Source organism: Psittacula echo (genome assembly GCF_963264785.1).
Source record: "Psittacula echo genome assembly, chromosome: 5".
NCBI lineage: Eukaryota > Metazoa > Chordata > Aves > Psittaciformes > Psittacidae > Psittacula > Psittacula echo.
In genome coordinates this window covers 50666961-50685539 of record NC_137739.1, presented here as the reverse complement: position 1 = coordinate 50685539, position 18579 = coordinate 50666961, and the positions used below count along the sequence as shown (strand labels likewise).

The 18579-nt window shown below is 39.8% G+C and overlaps 1 protein-coding gene across 4 annotated transcripts in view; it reads left to right on the top strand.

Annotated features, from left to right (window-relative positions):
- The first annotated feature begins 1452 nt into the window (after window positions 1-1452).
- Window positions 1453-18579, top strand: part of RALGAPA1 (Ral GTPase activating protein catalytic subunit alpha 1) — a 132699-nt gene continuing 115572 nt past the window's right edge. For all 4 annotated transcript variants that reach the window (XM_080618067.1, XM_080618066.1, XM_080618065.1 and 1 more), the window contains exons 1-5: window positions 1453-1756; window positions 14759-14869; window positions 15382-15431; window positions 16866-16923; window positions 17474-17517. In XM_080618067.1, coding sequence (XP_080474193.1) covers window positions 1651-1756; window positions 14759-14869; window positions 15382-15431; window positions 16866-16923; window positions 17474-17517 — 369 coding nt within the window. In that variant the 5' untranslated portion in view covers window positions 1453-1650. The remainder of the gene's footprint in view (window positions 1757-14758; window positions 14870-15381; window positions 15432-16865; window positions 16924-17473; window positions 17518-18579) is intronic.

Genomic DNA, 18579 nt, shown 5'->3' with positions numbered 1-18579 from the left:
TGCTTTGAAGTCAAGCCTTTGCAAGATCACAGCTTTCGCTGCGCACAGAACGTGCCCTTCCTGCCTAGTGTGCTCTGCACGAAATGATTCTCTGTAGAAGCCATTATTACCTTGGTTAACACTACCACCTCCTATCATTTAATGTTTTGGTGCTGTCTTAACCTATTATTTTTAAGCTTTGTCTTGAGTTAAAGGTAGGCAGATGATGCTGGCTCCCTCACTGATTCCCTGCTGACTAAATCACACTGCCCTTATGCTTAGAACATTAACTGTTATTGGTCATGCCTTTAAATACTCAGGCTATGTTATTTATGTAACAGGCATGTAAATGTTGAGAACTCTTACGATTTTAGAACATCTCAAATAGTTAAATATTGCTAATATTAAAAACTCCAGCTGTTGTAACAATGCTCTTAGCTCAGGGAATTTGGGCTTCATCAGTGCAAAACCAAGCACCAGGGACTGTTTGAAAACATCCAAGCAGAGAGACACAGGAATTCATGTATCTTAAATGATACAACAGATGTCTGTTGAAAAGTCCAAGAATTGTCTAGTTCGCAAAGTCAGTGATTGTAAACCAATGCCAGGCTTTTAGGATAAACTTTGGGCTTTTTCAATATTACTAATTCAGCTCTCAGCTGCAGAGGTTATGTTGGACCTTGTGCATTTCCTTGGCTGCTGTTGTGGGGCTTGCTGACAAGGTCATGTCTGGGATCTGTACAAATTAGGGCTTTTGAACCCGTTTCTGGCTTTGCTGCAGAAGCAGCATGGACATGACCATCCCACGGCACGCACAAGGAACAAGGATGCTCCAGACTGTTGTGCTAGATCCAGCCATACCTGATAGTTGTGCCTCAATGCCGGCACTGCATTCAAAGACGTAGGCAGCAAAGCCGGGAAGAAGCAACTGTGGGCAGCAGCTGGAGGCAAGATGTTGCAGCACTCTTGAGGACCAGTGTGCAAAGAGGAACTATGAGACACATCTTTGCTGGTTGCACAACTGAGGATTGAGTAAAGGTTTGGAGTCACTGCCTTGGTGGACACGGTCCCACCTAGATTTTATTTCCTTATTTCTCAGGAGATTCGCCCCTCACTTCGCTACACTTCGGTGCCTTTGTATAGCCCGGAGTAGCTATATAATGGGAAAACTTGACATTTGACTTGTAACAGCTGAGGTACACTTCCTGCACCAGTCGCTGTTGCCGAGCTGCGCAGACAGAACCGCCGCGAGCCCCTGCGCGCCCTGCCTCTCAGCCTTCTCCCATCTCTAGCAGGGGCACCTTGGGCTCCGGCGGCGCCTGGCTCCTGGGAGGCAGAGTGGCGGAGCCCCGCCCGCCGCGCCTCGGAGGTGCGCAGGGGAGCGCAGGCCGTGACGTCACGGTGCGGTTGCCATAGGGACGCCTAGGGTCGCACCTGACGGCTGTCGTGAAGCAGCAAGAGGAAAGTGGGGGAAAGAGGAAGGGGGAGCCCAGGCCCGGCCCGGCCCCCCGTCCCCCCCGGCACCGTGGGGAGTTGGCTCCGCGCCGCGCCTCGCCGCGCCGCATCTCAGTCGGACGCAGGAGGAGGCGGCGCTGCCCCGGAGCGGGCGGATCCGGAGGCCGCTGCCCGCCTCTGGAGCGCGGCGCCGGGGCCAAACCCGGGCCCGGCGGGATGTTCTCCAAGAAGCCGCACGGGGACGTGCGGAAATCCACGCAGAAGGTGCTGGACACCCGCAAGGACCCGCTCACTCGCCTCAAGCACCTGCGCGTCCTCATCGGTGAGGCGGCCGGGAGGGAGGGACAGAGCGAGCGGGTCAGAGGGGGCCGTGCGGCCGCTGGTCCCGAGTCCTGCCGCTGGAAAGACCGGAGACTTGGAGGGACCGGCTCGGCGCTGGGGCGGGAGGCGGGTTCAGGGCTTTGCTCCGGCGAGGGACCACACCCGGCGGCCGGGCATCGTGGGGCGGTGGCAGTTGTGAGGCTTCAGCTGTGTGCCAGGGGTCGCAGGAGCGGTCGGGTTCAGCGAGGGAGGCCTCTGATGCTCCCCGCTGTTGCGCTGAGACACTCACGTTGGCGTTGAATTTGAAGGTGGAGTTCATCTGCCAGCTGTGGATGGAGTTGAAAAGCTGGCGTGCTTTCCCCACGAATTATTCTTTTTAGCTACATGAATGCTGCTAAGTTGGTACGCTTAAACAGAAGTGGCTGGTGAGCGTTAATAGTGTTTGCGACTCCCTAATCAAATTCCTCTGAATGCTTACAGCTTACGTTTGTGTATGTTTTCAAGGTAAGAGCTACAACAAGTGCTCACTAGAGTAGATGTAGACGAGCTTTCATACAGTTAGTCTAAGAACACTTCTGTTTTGCCAGTTGGTCAAGAAGTTAACGTACACGCTTAAGTACTGCTGGAGTTCCATGTGAACAGCTGTTTAACCTGACCAGTGAATAAAAAATTGTGGTTATATGGAATGATTGCCTAATGAAAAAAGTGTAAAAGAAAACCCTCAAAGTTAACCATTCCACAATAGCTGTTAGTTGCAAATGTTTGTAAAAATCTAAGTTACTGTCATCAAGCTGTCGCTGAAAAAAGAAGTTTGCTCTGGAGTGTCTTTTGGGCCCTTCAATTTTGTCAGTGCATGTGTTGCTTCTAAAACTTTATCAGCATATGAGCGGGGCTTGATCAAAGGCAGAGACATTCTGTATTTAGTACAGAGTACTGGATGGATTATTTTGAGTTCTGCCTACAGTCCGGAGGTATTTAAGTACCTTGTCCTTGTCCTCCAAAGCTGGATTCTTTCTTTTCAAAGGAAAATTGTTATTGCTCCCTTTTTTCTTTTGTATTCGTGTTTGAAGGAACAGGTATTCCTGTATGGCAGCATCTGCTGCTGCATGTCTTATTTTCTGCAACATAATAATTACTTAGACTTTTGAAATGGAGAATAGTTGGGTAGCTTGCTATTCAAGATGCTTCAGTAGTGCGATGTAACCTCTTGCCTCACTCAGAATGTTACCAGCCATCTTAACTAGCTGTACTGAGCCAGTTGTGGCTTGCTTTGTGTGGATTTACATTTATTTTTAGCTATTTTAACAGCTGAAACTTAAGAGGAAAGAGCATTAGAAACTAAGTACCTCTCTGAATTTAGGTTTCCAAGCTAAAGCATGTTGAATGTTCCTAGTTCTGCTTTAGTCTGCAAGCCAGTCTGTGATTTTAATCTAATCTTTTCTAAGTTTGATATTCCTGTTGCTGGTCTTTTATTTACAAGGTTTTTCTTCATCTTTGTTAATACTTGGGTGCATTCTGTAAGGTGCAAGCTGTGAGTTCTGTGTCAAGCAGACATGCTTAGCTAAGGTTTCTGCTTACTGGCTGTAGGACAGAATAAATCTGTTGGGGCATGTTTTCACGTGATAGCCATTGCCTCTTCCGCCCTGCACATGCGTATATCTTGCCTGTTGTAACACAGCTCCCACATACCCTTTCTCCAAGGTTGAGAGAATATAGTGTGTGACACTGTAAGTAGCGAAGGGTGCAACAGTACAATTTGGCTTGTCTGTCTTGAATGCATCTACAAGATTTCGGCATTATGCAGATATTCTTAGATGCATGAGGTACAAAACCAAGGCCTTTGAGAGGGGCCTAGGATATTTCTCTTAAGTATTCCTACAGTAGTTCAAGGAAAGTATATAGCAGATTATTTGAAATCTGTCTTCTGTGATCAGGTGGCTTCACATGCAGGCACTATCCTGCAGCTTGAGCAGCATAGTGCCGCATATCTTCGTTTCTTCAGTGACAACTCCCCAGCATAGTAATTGTCATGTTTCCATATGCTCAGGGGAACCACAATAGCTATTGCCAACAGACTGAGGGGAGAAGAGAGGAAATTTCAGTTTAGCTCTGTTCATGATCTTTTTGGATGAAACCCAATTTGTCTTGTTTACTGCTCTTAGACCCTGCATATCAGAGGCTAAAAGACTATCCAGAAGAGAATTCTCTGCTGCTTCACATCCAAGAGAAGGAGAGAATTTTCTTTTGTTCCTAACTTAAAATCCTTTCAATATGCCTGCAAGGTGTATTAGAACAGAGTTGATTTTTCTTTTTTGTTTTTCTGTACCTTTTAGTCTCTGATTCAGCAATGATAAACTGAAATGTGACCTTGGATTCATGGTTAACACTTTAGGGAAGGAAAGGGAGTACTAGTTGGTTTTCTAGTTGCATCCAAAGCAGCAGTTCTCCATAAGCTAAAATAATGAATAGTTATAAAAACAGATGGGTGCTTGTGAATTATAGACTGCTGATTGCCTATTAACCAAACAGGAGAAATCAAAAATATTCATTACAGTAAAATACTAACAGTTGGATACTGCAAGGTAATGGTGCAGGTCAGGCATCATCTAAAAATATTTAAGATAGTGTAATGTGATTTTTAGTAAAGACCAGAAAAGACCTAACAATTCTAGAGAATCTAGTATGAAGGTTAAGTGAAAGGACAGCACAAAGGCAAGTTACATATATTTTTAAGAAATTAGTGTACATTAGATGGAATTATTTAAATGCATTTTACAAGATAACTTAGAATGCGGTGAGTTGTATCACTTCAGGAAAAAGTATCTTGTTGTTGGTGACAACTCAGTTTAAATTTAGTAAAAAATGCAAATTAATCTGCATAAGAAATATAGAAAATTTTGTGGTCTTCATAAAACAGTGCTGTACCATTACACCAAACACCACTGTCATTTTAGTAGTCTTATTGCTGTAGTCAGTGTATGGAGGATTTGGAGATGGGAATGACTCGGATGAAAGAAAAACTTTAATGTGAAAAGACATTGGGAGCTTTGGAATCCCTTTCTGTAGGGGCAGATAGGGAAAAATATGTAAACATATATGAAAAAAACTAGGAAAAAATTTGCTAAGGCCCACCAAATTTAAAGTTACAGTAAAAGATTTTTGGCTTGGGAAGCTCCTGAGTGCTAGACTATGAGTTGTAGACATAGCAGGGGAAATGTATTTGTTGTTGTTTTGTTTGTTTGTTTGTTGGGTTTGGTTTTGTTTGCTTTTTTTTTTTTCTTTTCTTTTTTGGTGAAACTCTTGTAGATAACTGTTCTTCGCCACTTCATTTGCGTCCCATCTGTGGCTGGTTCTCTGCTCTGCTTCAGTATGGTTTTATTCAGCCTTTTTCATAATTCAGGAACCAAGGAAAACTCAGTGAAATTCAGGTGTCAATTCATGAATTGACTAAATTATTTGTCAGTGTCAATATAATACATGAACAATTTATGCATGTCACAGGCATAAGTTAGTTTTAATAGAGGCTAAAGCCTTTAAGAAACCTCAAAATAGTAATAAATATTATTACTGCTAAGAAATCGTAAGAAAAATGGGAAAGAGATTGATGTCTCATATCCTGGGACATAGCTCTCTGTGAGTGAAAATAATCTCCTTTTCATTGTTTTCCTGGTGCAATATTTGTCTTGAAACAGCTGGAACTATCTGCTTTAAGAGATTTGAGACTTCTGAGGAATATTAGGAAAAAATTCTTTACTAGGATGGTGGTGAGACACTGGCACAGATTGCCCACAGAAGTTGCTGATGCCCCGTCCCTGGCAGTGTTCAAGGCCAGGTTGGACAGGGCTTTGAGCAACCAGGTCTAGTGGGAGGCGTCCCTACCCATGACAGTGGGGTTGGAACGACATGATCTTTAAGGTCACTTCCAACCCAAACCATTCTGTGATTATTAGTTTCTTCCCATAGGGAAGAATTTACACCCCCAGACAGCATCACCCCCCTATTCTCCCCTCCCTCCCCATCCCCTCCATTGCCCTCTTTTTTTTTTCTTTCCCCTCTTTCTTAGGTCTGGGAAGTCTCATACAGTTCCCTGATGCTATCTTGGTCAGTATGTGATTTTTTTTTTATTTTATTTATTTATTTATTTTTTTTTTTTAAATCAGAATGTTCTGTCTTTTTTTTCTATATTCTGGAAAGGCTGTAACATTTTTGTTTACTGTGAGCTGCTGCAGTGGTTACAGCATGTTAACCTTGAGCAGCAGCACTGAATGGAATTCCGTTGCAGTTTCTATATGGCAGTGGCACAGCGTTGTCAGAAGTAAGGCCCTTGTGCTATAAGGAAGGCTGCCAGCTGCAGTTAGTGCAGGTGTGATCACTGGGGCTTTTCTAGCAGATGGAAGTGGAGGCACACAGTGTACTTTATGGAATTAGGTATTGCCTGTTGAACGAAGCCTGTCATTTTCCGGAAGAATATATGTTTTAGCAATTCCCAGTGAATTAGCAGCTAATTGCAATTTTTGGGATCCTTAAGAGTAAATAACATGGAAATAATATTCCATTATTCTTATAATCAGTGTTGCATTGTTTAATCAGACTTCAACATCAAATGAAAATTCTATGGTTTTAAAATGGTAGCTTATAAAAGTTTGTTCTAGTAATCCTTCAGGCATCAAATCATGCTTGATTTCTCCCTGTGTTAAAGCAGTTGCTTTGAGTACTCTGTAAATAAGGCAGCTAGATATGTGACTCTTTTGTAATGTTGTACCTTAATAATATTGACTTCTTGTTTTGTTCTAGGTTTGATATCAAATATGTTGCTGCTGCTTGTTGAATCTGTGGTTTCAGTCAGAATTTGTAAATATGTATATTAAAAATAAAAAAGCTAAACTCCTTAAATATTTAATGATTTTGTGTAATCTTGCTGTGTGCAAGCAGTTCAAATGAGTATACGTGGTTTAAGATTTACTTTAAGGGCTGAATTCTTCAGAATTTTTCTTCTTTCCTTCATTTTGTTACAAAGTAGGAGTTACAGGTTTGTAATCTGTTAATGCAGAGTAAAGGAAAAAAATATACTGGTTTTCATAAACTTTTATTATTTATCTTAAAAATACACCACTTTTATCTCTGGAACAAATGCTTGTAAAATGTAATGCTAAGAGGACAGAGTATTTGAAGTGTGGGATTTATTTTAATTATTATTTTGTTTTGTTGTTCTTGGTGGGTGGTTAGTGTTTGACGGATGATGTGAGCAATCTCTGAAAGGGAAAATCAAGCTATTCTGGATGGAATGAAACAGGCTGTATTGGACATCCATTCTTATACATTGTTTAGTATTAAACAAGGTACTTAAACAGAGATTGCATTTGTCTAAAGGGATTTTAATTTAAAAGATCTATTTTACTGGCAGTCAGCCCTAATGCTTCAGCTGGATGGCATTCATTGGTGTTTCACATCATCAACATCACTATCTTGGTTTCAGCTGTAAGTTATTTTTTTCTCTTTCCTAGTAGCTGGTGCAGTGTTTGGCTTCAGTCTGAGAACAGTGCTGGTAACACAAAATGTTATAGTTGTTGTTGGGCAGCACTTAGTCTGATCAAGGACCTTTTAGTTTCTCATGCTGTGCCAGTGAGGAGAGGCACAAGAAGCCAGGAGGAAGCAGAGACAGGACACCTGACCCAAACTAGCCAAAGGGGTATTCCATACCACAGCATGTCATACCAGTATATAAACTGGGGGGAGTTGGGTGGGAGGGTCTGATTGCTGCTTGGGTTGGGCTAGGTCCTGGTTGGCAGGTGGTGAGCAATTGTATTGTGCATCACTTGTGTTTATTGTTTCTTTCCTGTTCCTTTTTTAGTTTTATATGCTCTCCCCTTGTTATTTCCCTTATAATTATTATTATTAGTTTTATATTATACTTTATTACTGGACTGTTCTTATCTCAACCTGTGGGGTTTATGTTCCTTCAGTTCTCCTCCCCATCCCACCTGGGGTAGGGGCTAAAAGAGGGAGTGAGCAAGTGTCTGCATGGTTCTGAGTTACCAGCTGGGCTTAAACCACAATCATAATTCATTATAATACCACTTATATACTATAATAAATGAAAAATGTTTTATAGTCATGAAGGCGAGAGGTAAGTGAGAAGCTATAGCAAAGCTAGTTGCCTGGAATTTTCTTTGGAGATAACCATTCCAGAAGTTTCTGTGCATGTGTAAAGCTGTATTATTTTTGGCAAGACTTGTACATTTTTTTACTTTTTTCTTTTTCTGGTAATTCTAATGGCAGAGGACATGTCACTTGTAATTCATGGATTTGGCCATGGGTTTTATGCGGTTTAAAAAGTTATACTTGATGTTCCGTTTTGACTTAACCCCGAATGCATTCTGTTCCCTTTTAGCCAGGAGCACAGGGGAAGAATTTCTTTGCTTTTGGATTTTTGCTAAAGTTACACTCAACTTGCAGAGAGCAGCAGCGGCCAGTGCTGCTGGCTTGCCAGGGTAAGGGATGGAGTTGGATCAAAGTCCCAGGCTCTGAGTGCTTGGATTTGAAGGAAAGGGGTTAGCTGATGGCAGTCCGGAGGAAAATAAGTATGTCACTACAGAACTGTTTGAACTTACTTAGAAAAAAAGGTTAAGTTCTGGAACATGGGTGAGCTGTTATGGAAGTGTTTCTTACAAGTTTACTAGCGTAGACTGGAGTCTGCAAGCAATCTAAAAGAATTAATTTGGAGGGATGTTAGCTGCTTCTGCTCATTCTTATGGAGTGCTGGTCATCTGTAACAGATTGTGTAGGTGATGCTCATTAGTGCTGTAAACCTGCTTATTCATTCAGAATTTCCCTTCTCCCCTTTGCATGTTTGTATCTAAAAGCTGGTGGTGATCGGGACTTCAGACTTGTCTGATGCAAAATAGAAGTCCATTAAAAGATGTCTTGAAGTGTGTTTCCTTTTCAGTACCAAAAAACCTCAAGAATATTTTCTTTGACAAAATTACCTTTATAAAAAAGAAAAATTGTTTTTGCTAAATAGCTGTTAGTGATCTGGAACAGTAAGAGCTAATGTGAAGCTGTTGTTTAATAGATCTGCATTTGTAGCTTACCAGTTAAGTGTTGTGGTTTGTTATCATTGGGTCTTTCTCACTTTGAGTCTGTTAACCATGGCAAAGCCGTTAGTTCCGGAGTTTTTCCACATAACCTTTCTAAATGGCATGCTGTCTGCATATAACTGAACCTCTCTGTGCTGTTTTTTGCAAAGCAGCCATTTTTGTTGTTGTTGTTGTTGGGTTTGTGGTTTTTTTTTTTTTTTTTTTTTTTTGTTTCAGCTTGGAGAATTAAGAATTAGTAAGTTCTGTTGGCCATTTTGATTGTGTTAGCGAAAATTGAGTGCGCTTAGAAACTTCTTGCTTTCTAATGGCACCAGTTTGTTATGGGAGTTGATGTTGAACACTTCAGTCTGTAGTGGGCTTTACAGAAAGTCTGCTTTACAGAAATAGACCTAGAAATCTGGCCATTTTCCAAGCCATTGTTTGCTGCAGTTGTCACTGGTATTTTATTTTTGGGAAAGGATAAGGGAAAGTGACATAAAAGCCAGTAAGTCTCCAATGAGACAGGATAATGGTTTTTTTGTTGTTGTATTTTTTATACTATGTGCTGTTAAAATTTTATGTATAAATATGTTATTAAATTCTGAAATGCTTAAAGTCATTTGTAAAATTAACTACAACTTTATTTGTAATGATGATGACTATTCTGCTGAATGCTGTAGTAAATTTCTGTGATGCTTCGCATGAACTGGTGAATGTTTATGTTCTCTTCAGAAAAGTTAATCGATATCTAAGATCTGGGGGGGGGGTAGGGGGTAGTGGTGGTGGTGTTCTAATTTCAGAATTTTGATTGTTTACCTTTAAAGTTCTGTCCTCTGCAGAAAGTACGAGTACCTGCTTTGTAATATTTTCATTTCATACAGCAGGTAATCATCTAAGTAGCATAGATGCATTTCCCTTTCTAACTCAACTCATTATAATTATGTAACAGGTGTTGTGGATTAGTTTATAATAATTTGTAAGGTAATATGTAGGGAAAAAACCAAACAGGGAAGACTAACTATATATAAGTTACAATTGTAACTTACAAGTTGAGATCCTCTTCCTACAGAGGATTGGTGTGTTCAATGAGTAAACTTGTAAGCTTTACAGAATCTGGCTTAGCTGATCCCTTATGGGTAGTGATCTGTGTGGCTTTTTCTGGTTCATGTTTTACATCTGACAATTTTTTAAGCTCTCGGGGGTGGTGCTCTTTCATTGTAATTCTAACTCTGATGTGGTATGTAAATAGTATCTTTCTTCTAATGTGTACTATAGTTACATGTTTATGGAAATACTATTGTCAATGTTTATTATTCCTGCTTAAAAAGTGATGTGCTGCTAACTGAACCACAATAAAAGCATTGGAGCTTGGGTTTACTGTCACCAGAGTTTTGTGGCAGAACAAATTTTCTGTAAGAAAAATCTGGCCTAGAATCTTCCCTTCCTGAAATGATCATTGTGGGCACTTAAGTTTTTAATTGCTTTCTGAGACACTTGAGAAGAATGGAACCTTTTAGGAAGTCTTGAACAATTAACCATCACAGAGTTCCTAAGAAAAGAGTTGGCCACTTGAAAATGTAGGAAAGCAAGTTCCTTAAAGTGCAGTCATGTGAAAGCTCAGAAGTTGGTAAAGAGGTAGAGGGCTTTTTTTATTTGATTGCTGGTTTTATTTTTAATTTAGTCCTTCTTTGCTGTAGTTCCAGTCTGTAAGGTAGGGAATAGTGGAACTTATAAATTTCAGTGGTTTAATGGAAATATGAATTCCAGTTATTTGGTACTTGAATGCTCTTGAAATGAAGGTCATACAAATAGTTTAGATAAGTAGTCTTCCATTTTTAGTTTGGTTGTGTTTTGTGCATCAGAATAGAACAGAAATCCATAAGATGAATGTGACTGCTAAAACTTAGACCAAAAAAGGTAACTTACCTTCTTAATGCTGAACATAGGAAAAAAATGAAGCTACTTTTAGGAAAGTTTTGTGGTAGCAAGAAAAGGACAGAGAAGCTGCACAGTGTTTTTGTGTGCTTAAATGTATAACTTTCTCCTTGCAAAAAAAGTCAAAAGACAACACTGAACACCCAGAGTTAATGCAGAGATCAGATTTTTAACTCAAATATTGGCACGAAAGTTACTAAGGAAAAATCAGCAAAGATCCATGTTTCTTGCTTTTGTGAAGCATAAAGAGAGCTGCATTTTCTTGGCTAACAGCTTCCATAAATGATGCTGGAAATCATAGAATCATAGAATGGTTTGGATTGGAAAGGACCTTAGGATCATCTAGTTCCAACCCACCTGCCATGGGCAGAGACACCTCAAACTAGACCATGTTGCCCAAGGCTCTGTTCAACCTGGCCTTGACAGAGGACATAAAAAATATGAATTTTAATGTACTGGAAATGTGCTTTGCACAGTGGAAGCCTTATTTTTTCATTGTTGGAATACAGTGATGTCCCATTTTTCTCTCTCCCATTCTGAAAAACCTTTCTAACTATTTTATATGATGCCTGATCTGTTTCAAAATCCTTTCTTCCTCCCATTCTGGGCATAAGTACAAAGAACAGGAGGAATACATTAGTTTGTGTTAGTTACATGAATCTGTGGTAGGAGAATACAAAGTTCTTTTGTTTAAATTTAAAAAAAAAAAAAGAAAAAAGCACTCTTAGGGGGGAAAGCCTGTTTCTGTGTAATCCCACTTCATGTAAAAGCAAGGATATGTCTCTCTGTTCTTAAAAGGGCTCTAAAGATTAAGTAGCTAAAACAGACAAGCAACTTCCTGCAAATTCCCAGTTCAAGGCTGTTTGAAATGGACATGCATATGCTCCTTGCACAGGAAATGATTTTTACCTCTGTGTGCAGTGTTCATGATACTTTGGGAGAGCACACAGAGAAAAGGCAGTGACAATGTTAGAGAAAATGGCTTAAGATGAGAGAATTTAAGAGCTGTATCTTTAGCTGATCATGAGGACAAAGGTGAACTGAGTGTTTCAAGAGACAGTTTTCATTGGGGGGAAATAATTGGACCTTTCATTAATGAAGAAAGCTGTTATAGCAGCATATAGCTGGAAGTTTCAATGTTAAAGTAATCAATGAGAGCAGTAGACTCTCCATGCATTTGTTAGTCCTGTGGTTTGTATTCAGCGTAACAGTAGCTGTGAAATGGAGTGATGTATGCAGGTGGCCAGAGTTGCTTATTGCCAGATCAAACTATTCTAAGGTCTACATTGTTATTTCTGTGCTGTATCTGCTTTTTTTTCCACCTTCTTGCCATAATTCTTGGTCCAGGGTATACCTAATGGGTTCCGAATTTCTTGACCAACACAGGGTTCCAAATACCTAGACCTGAATCACTGTAGGTGTCCTTCAGTCATGAGCAAATGCTACTTTTTGCTGTAGGTGGCAAACCTGCCAGATATACAAGTGTGTTTTTCCTCCCTCAGAAGGAAAGTGTTTTTCAGTATTAATAGAAATAGTTTGTGTGGAATTTCTTGTTTGTTGTTTTTTTTGTTTGTTTGGGTTTTGTTTCTTGGAGTTTTTAAGTGTTATTTTCAGGTAATGACAGGACAAAATTCCCATTAGAATGTAATGGTTTTATTTTCTTTCATCTGAAGAGATAGAATTTATTGCACAAATTTTGTTGTTGTTAACTGTTTGGTTTGAATTCCAAAAACTTGGTTTTGATTATGGTGCCAGGTGTGATCTTAAGAAGAAATCAGGGTGAAAGGCATTTGATAGAAAAGTTGCAAGGTCAAGGAATTTTTACTGTCATTCTTCTCATCCAAGCTATAGCTGTTTTCTGAAGTTAAAGTATGCTTTTAGTGTTAATTGGGTATTGATGGTAATAATACAGGCCTAGCAATGCTCCTTTGAGCCTTTCATGAGGTGAGAAAGGCAGAATGCTTTACCGCAGAGCCAGTTGTATGTATGCAAGAGTCACAGAGTAATTATGTGGTAAAATCCGAATCACTGTTCAGCTGGTTATGTAGGCAAGCCTTTAGTTTGTCACCTGAAGAACCTAAGAATAGTGTCTCCAAAAATTACTGTTGTGTGAAGACTGAGTCTTCAAAGAGTGCATTTGGTTTGGGTTTTTTGTTTGTCTGTTTCAGAGTTGACCTATGTCTGGGAACAGAATGAGGGCCTGTTCCAGGAAACGAAACATTTAATGCACCTGCAAAAATGCAGTATTCCTGTGTGTTGATGGATAGAGGTTCTGTTTAACTGCTTTCCATCCCTGTAGTATTTGGAACCAGTGTTTTCTGTTCCTTTGCATCCAATGAACCATTCCACTGCTTTCCGTGAGCAATTCCAATAAAGCAGTCAAATACATGGAATAAAGGATTATCTTCTGCCACCCTCTTTTCTCCCAGAAGTCTCTATCATTGCTTTCTTTATACTTTTAATCCTCTGATCTCAAAGCCTTCTGATTTGCTTCCTGCTGTATTTTCTTGTCCATAGTCTAGAGCTCACTTAGGGTTTTGCCCATGAGTGGAAGTGGTTATAATGGTTGTGCCTGTGTTATAGTCATAGCTCTTTCTTGTGCACTTGTCCTGACCGCCTGAATGTAGTGGTCTAGTTTGCATGAAGTGGCATTGTTTTTTGTTGTCCTTGCTTCAATATTTCACTGTAAACTTGAGCAGTTCAGCTGCTCATCTGTTACTGCTGTAGCAATTTCTGCAAAGCTTCCAGTTTTGCAGTTCTGCAGATGGTCATACACATGCCACTCTGGACCACAAAGTTTATTGCTAGCTAAGCTGCCTTACTTTGAGAGTTGATCTTAGCTGTTAATGCTGTATTTACTGTCTTGCTCAAGAGCACTCTAGCTTCACCACACTAGTTATGCAAGACATTAGCAGAATGCTGTGATACTGTGAAAATTTAACATGTATTGGAAACTTTTATAGCAAGATTTGTGGCAAAATGGAGTTGAAAGTTTTCTAGAGCTACACAATAAAATAGAAATTAAAATATGCCATGCTTTTGGCCATACTTTCAATTGATTGTTTCTGCACTTTATACTGTACCAGTTGTATGTCCAGTCACATGAGATGATGAAGATGGGTGTAATTCTAAAAAGGGTTTCTCTAGTCTTACTTAGCCAATAACAGAACAAGGAGTGTCTTTCGGGTCAGTGTTTACTAAGGCTTGAAAGAATTGGTTGTTTAAAATGATTAATTTAAAATTGATGAGTTGTTGTGTATTTCTTGAACTGAGAATTTGCACAAAAACATCTAGGGGGTTGTGGGAAGAGAGTCTGGTAACCTGCCTGGGCTATGCAAGAAAGCACATCTCTCTACACTCACGATGATGTTTCCATCTCAGGGTGTCCCTGAGGTCCCAGCCTCTGATCTCCTGAGACAGATGATCAAAGGAGCGCTGGCAGCTGGGCCAGATGGGAAATGAAAGCGCTTATTGGAGCTTGGAGGGAGTAAGGAGGCAGTAGTGGGAGTCCAGTGCTGCTGTTTGCTTCTTCCCAACCTCTTTCTTTACAGGGTAGATATGGTCCGTGCTTATCATCCTTCTCCCACTTTCTGAAGTAAACTTGGTTGTGTCTAGTAATTACAATTGAGGATAGTGATGGTCTTTCTGTTACAGAGTTTGGGCAGCATCATTAGCTTTATTTCTATTAAATTAGCAGTTATCATTCATCTGTACAGTGCTAGTCCTTATGGAATCCTGGTTCATGACTGGGTTTTGCAAACAATGACTGTGCAAGAAGATGCTGCTTCCTGTTTTAAAATTCACTAGACACTTCTGGTATATCATCTTGAATTTCATTAGCTTCAATTTAAAAAAATGAAAACTTTAAGAACTTCTTTACCAATAATATTTTTTTAAAAAAATATCTTCAATTCTTTCTACAAGATAATGCTATGCAGTGGCTGACTGAATATTTGAAAGAAATAAAAACAACCTTATGTTCTGTTTTTCAGAGAATGCAGAATCAATTGATCTCAAACAGTTTTTCGACCTACATTTCTCACATATATATTATGTCTTCTTTGAAAACTTTGTGACTATTGAAGTTGGTCTTAAACAAAAAGGTAGGTATTTCAAGTAGAACATTTTTTGTTTTGATGCTTGTGTTTTTGTTATGAAGCAAAGCACGGTGTTATAAATAAAGCTCTGTGTGTCTGTGGTCACAAATGGCAACATTAGCTGTGCAGAAATACGTGTTAGCACCAACTCTGCAAATAAAGGCAGAGCAATTTGAGGTGGGTACAGTCGAGGTGAGCAGAGTGTGTTGATTTTCTGATGACTGTTTTGCCTTTTTACAAAGCAAAGATTCTTAAGGTGTTAAGTTCTGCAGAAGTTTTGCCTTGTAAGATGCTGTGTAACATAATCTCTAGCAGCTGTTGACGCCATAGTGGAAAATGATACAAACTGTAACTGTTATAAACCATAACTATGAAACTTTTTTTATTTGCAGAAGGAATGCAAAATGGTGGTTGTAGAAATGCATGTTTTTGTTTCACATGTCTAAGGATCTTTTCTCTTTACACTTTTTTTTGTTAATTAAATTGTATCCTTATTGATTTTTTTTCATTGCATCTAGGTCACAAGTCTCAAAGAGAAGAATTAGATTCTATTCTTTTTATTTTTGAGGTAAGATGACTTGATTCTTCCTGTATGAGGTTTTTTGCTTGGAATGAAATCCTGTTAGATAGTAACAATATACCTATCCTACAGTTGCTTGAAATACACTTTACATTTAACTGCATTTCTTTTTCCTTTTGCTTTGAATTGAATGTATATGCTTTGTGTGAGAAGAAAAAGAATTTGACTTTCAGTTTTGCACGAAGATGTCTTAACTGGAAAAAAATGTTTTCTGCATCTGCACATAGTTCATTCCTTTTTGGTGGTGGTGTTTCCCGTGTATTACATGCTTTGAAATTCACACAAAGACGATCTCTGATTAGTCGTGATCTTTTTGACCTTTTGAATGTATGTTATCACTGATTTTTCTCATTTTACTACTGCAGAATTAGTTTTATGGATCCCTTTTATTTTAAAAGGATTTATTATTTGAAAATAGCTTTTCACAATAACCTTACCAAAAGCATATCTTAATTAAGATTAATTAGAAACTAATGATATTGAAACATTTCTGAGCAGAGATTATAGTTTAGAAATAGCTTAGAATGTAAAATTTTCCTTTCCTTTTGATGGAAGCTTCTAGTTATAGAACAGGGATTGTGATTTTTAAAAAATATGTAAAATTGAAAGCTGATGAATGCTTAGCACATGGTTGAATACAAAGTCCTTTTTGAACTTGTATTCTGAATCTGAAGAGAGCTAGTTTGTTTGTTCACTAGTTCCTGCCTAAAGGGCAACTAGGTGACCTGTGCTTTGGAAGCAGTTGCACAGGTTGTTGGAGGACCACAGTCAGAATTTCATTTGGGAAATCAGGTTATTTGCAAATTGTCAATTCCTGTAGCATAAACACTGAAGTGCTACATAATAGATTTTTAACTGCGTCTGTCACTGACAGAGCTCTGTTTCTTACCATCTGAAGATTATCATTATCCAGTCTAACTTGGGAAGTGTTAGTTAGATCCTTATAGCCCCATGTCTGTTCTTTGTTGTTTTGCTGTAGCTCATTACCCCTCTGTTGAAAAGGCTGAAGCAAATGTTTGCTTGTGCTAGAGGCAAGTTGACAGCTAAGCATGCTAGCTTAAGCATCTGTCTTTAGACAGGATAACCTAATACAACCTGTTGTGAACCAGAGCAGCTGAGGCAGATACTCATTCCGTTCCATTCCCTTTACTACAAGCAGCAGTATCCAGCAGAAAGGCAGTGGGGCCAGATAAAACTGCAGTAACATCAGAAGTCTTCAATGCAAGACTTGCCAGACAGTCCTTTGGACTTCTCAGCTTTAGGAATGGGTTATCTTGAAAGGGCAGTAATGCTTCCTAGGAGAGAACTGTGGAAATCTTCTAAGTTAACCACAGTTTCTGATCTGTGGCCTTTGTGAGAGTGCTCGTTGATCTTCTGAGAGTGACATCTGCAACATGGATCCTTGGGTTCTGTTTTTCGTAGAAAATTTTGCAACTTCTTCCAGAAAGGATTCATCAGAGATGGCAATTCCATAGTATTGGTAAGTTTATTTCCCTTTGCCCCTCCCCTCCTTCTTTTTTCCTCTTCTCTTTCTTCTCCTCTCTTTTAAAAAATCTTATTTTTTCATTAGTAGTTAGTGCTACTCATGTCCTTTACTTTATAAGTGATAGAACAACGATTATGGTCTTAACTCTTGCAAGCCTGGGGGGGGGGAGCCCAAACAAAACCCAATTTTTTTTCTTCTCGTAGTAATTGCAAAATCGGCATGAGGTTTGTATTTGTAAATGGGCAGTGCTGATGATATGCATATTAATGACTTGAGGATCGTTTGCTTATAAGGTACACATCCCCAAAAGTTCTTAAAGAAAGATGTTATGGGTTAGGAGGAGGCTATGAAAGGTGATCTTTTTTTTTCCTTCTGGCATCGAGAGAGTTGCCTGAGGATATCGAGTTCACCAAGATTAAACTGGAGATTGCCAAGGACTTGTTTAAAAGTTACTATCAAGTCTGACCGAGAACTCTGACATAGTAATAAACAAAAAATACCAAACAAACAAATATGTGTATTATTTTTTTTCCCTTCTTTTTAGGGTTGATTTTAAAGAAGCTTCTTCACACTGGAAATTCATTAAAGGTATTGGAAAATGTTGCGTACTGTTTTTGTCAAAAGTACCTGCAAATAAAAATAAGAACATAAGGGTGAATTTTTATAGTAAAAGCAAAGGAATGAGAACCAGATCATGACTTGTGTGTCATGAAAGAATGACTTCAGATCATCAACTATAACTTGGTAGGACTACTCATAGTAGTAACGTGTTTTTCGTAGAGTAGCTAAGTTAGGAATGTGTGCAAATGGTTTGGACGATATTGCGTTAAAGCAGAAGTAAGCCTTAGCCATTCATTGTTGGGGCAGGGAAACTGGTCTTGGGGCTCAGGCTGTCTTGGCAGTAGAGGATTATCTATGCCAAAGAGGCCTATTGGTGGGTAGTGTAATAACAGTTGACTGTGAGACAAAAGCCACCCAAATGTAACATATAGAATCATAGAATAGTTAGGGTTGGAAAGGACCTTAAGATCATCTAGTTCCAACTCCCCTGCCATGGGCAGAGACACCTCACACTAAACCATGTCACCCAAGGCTCTGTCCAACCGGGCCTTGAACACTGCCAGGGATGGAGCATTCACGACTTCCCTGGGCAGCCCATTCCAGTGCCTCACCTCCCTTACAGTAAAGAACTTCCTCCTTATATCCAATCTAAACTTACCCTGTTTAAGTTTGAACCCATTACCCTTTGTCCTGTCACTACAGTCCCTGATGAATAGTCCATCCCCAGCATCGTTGTAGGCCCCCTTCAGATACTGGAAGGCAGCTATGAGGTCTCCACACAGCCTTCTCTTCTCCAGGCTGAACAGCCCCAACTTTCTCACCCTATCTTCATACGGGAGATGCTCCAGTCCCCTGATCATCCTCGTGGCCCTCCTCTGGACTTGTTCCAACAGTTCCATGTCCTTTTTATGTTGAGGACACCAGAACTGCACACAGTGCTCCAAGTAAGGTCTCATGAGAGCAGAGTAAAAGGGCAGGATCACCTCCTTCGACCTGCTGGTCACGCTCCTTTTGATGCAGCCCAGGATACGGTTGGCTTTCTGGGCTGTGAGCGCACACTGAAGCTGGCTCATGTTCATTTTTTCATCG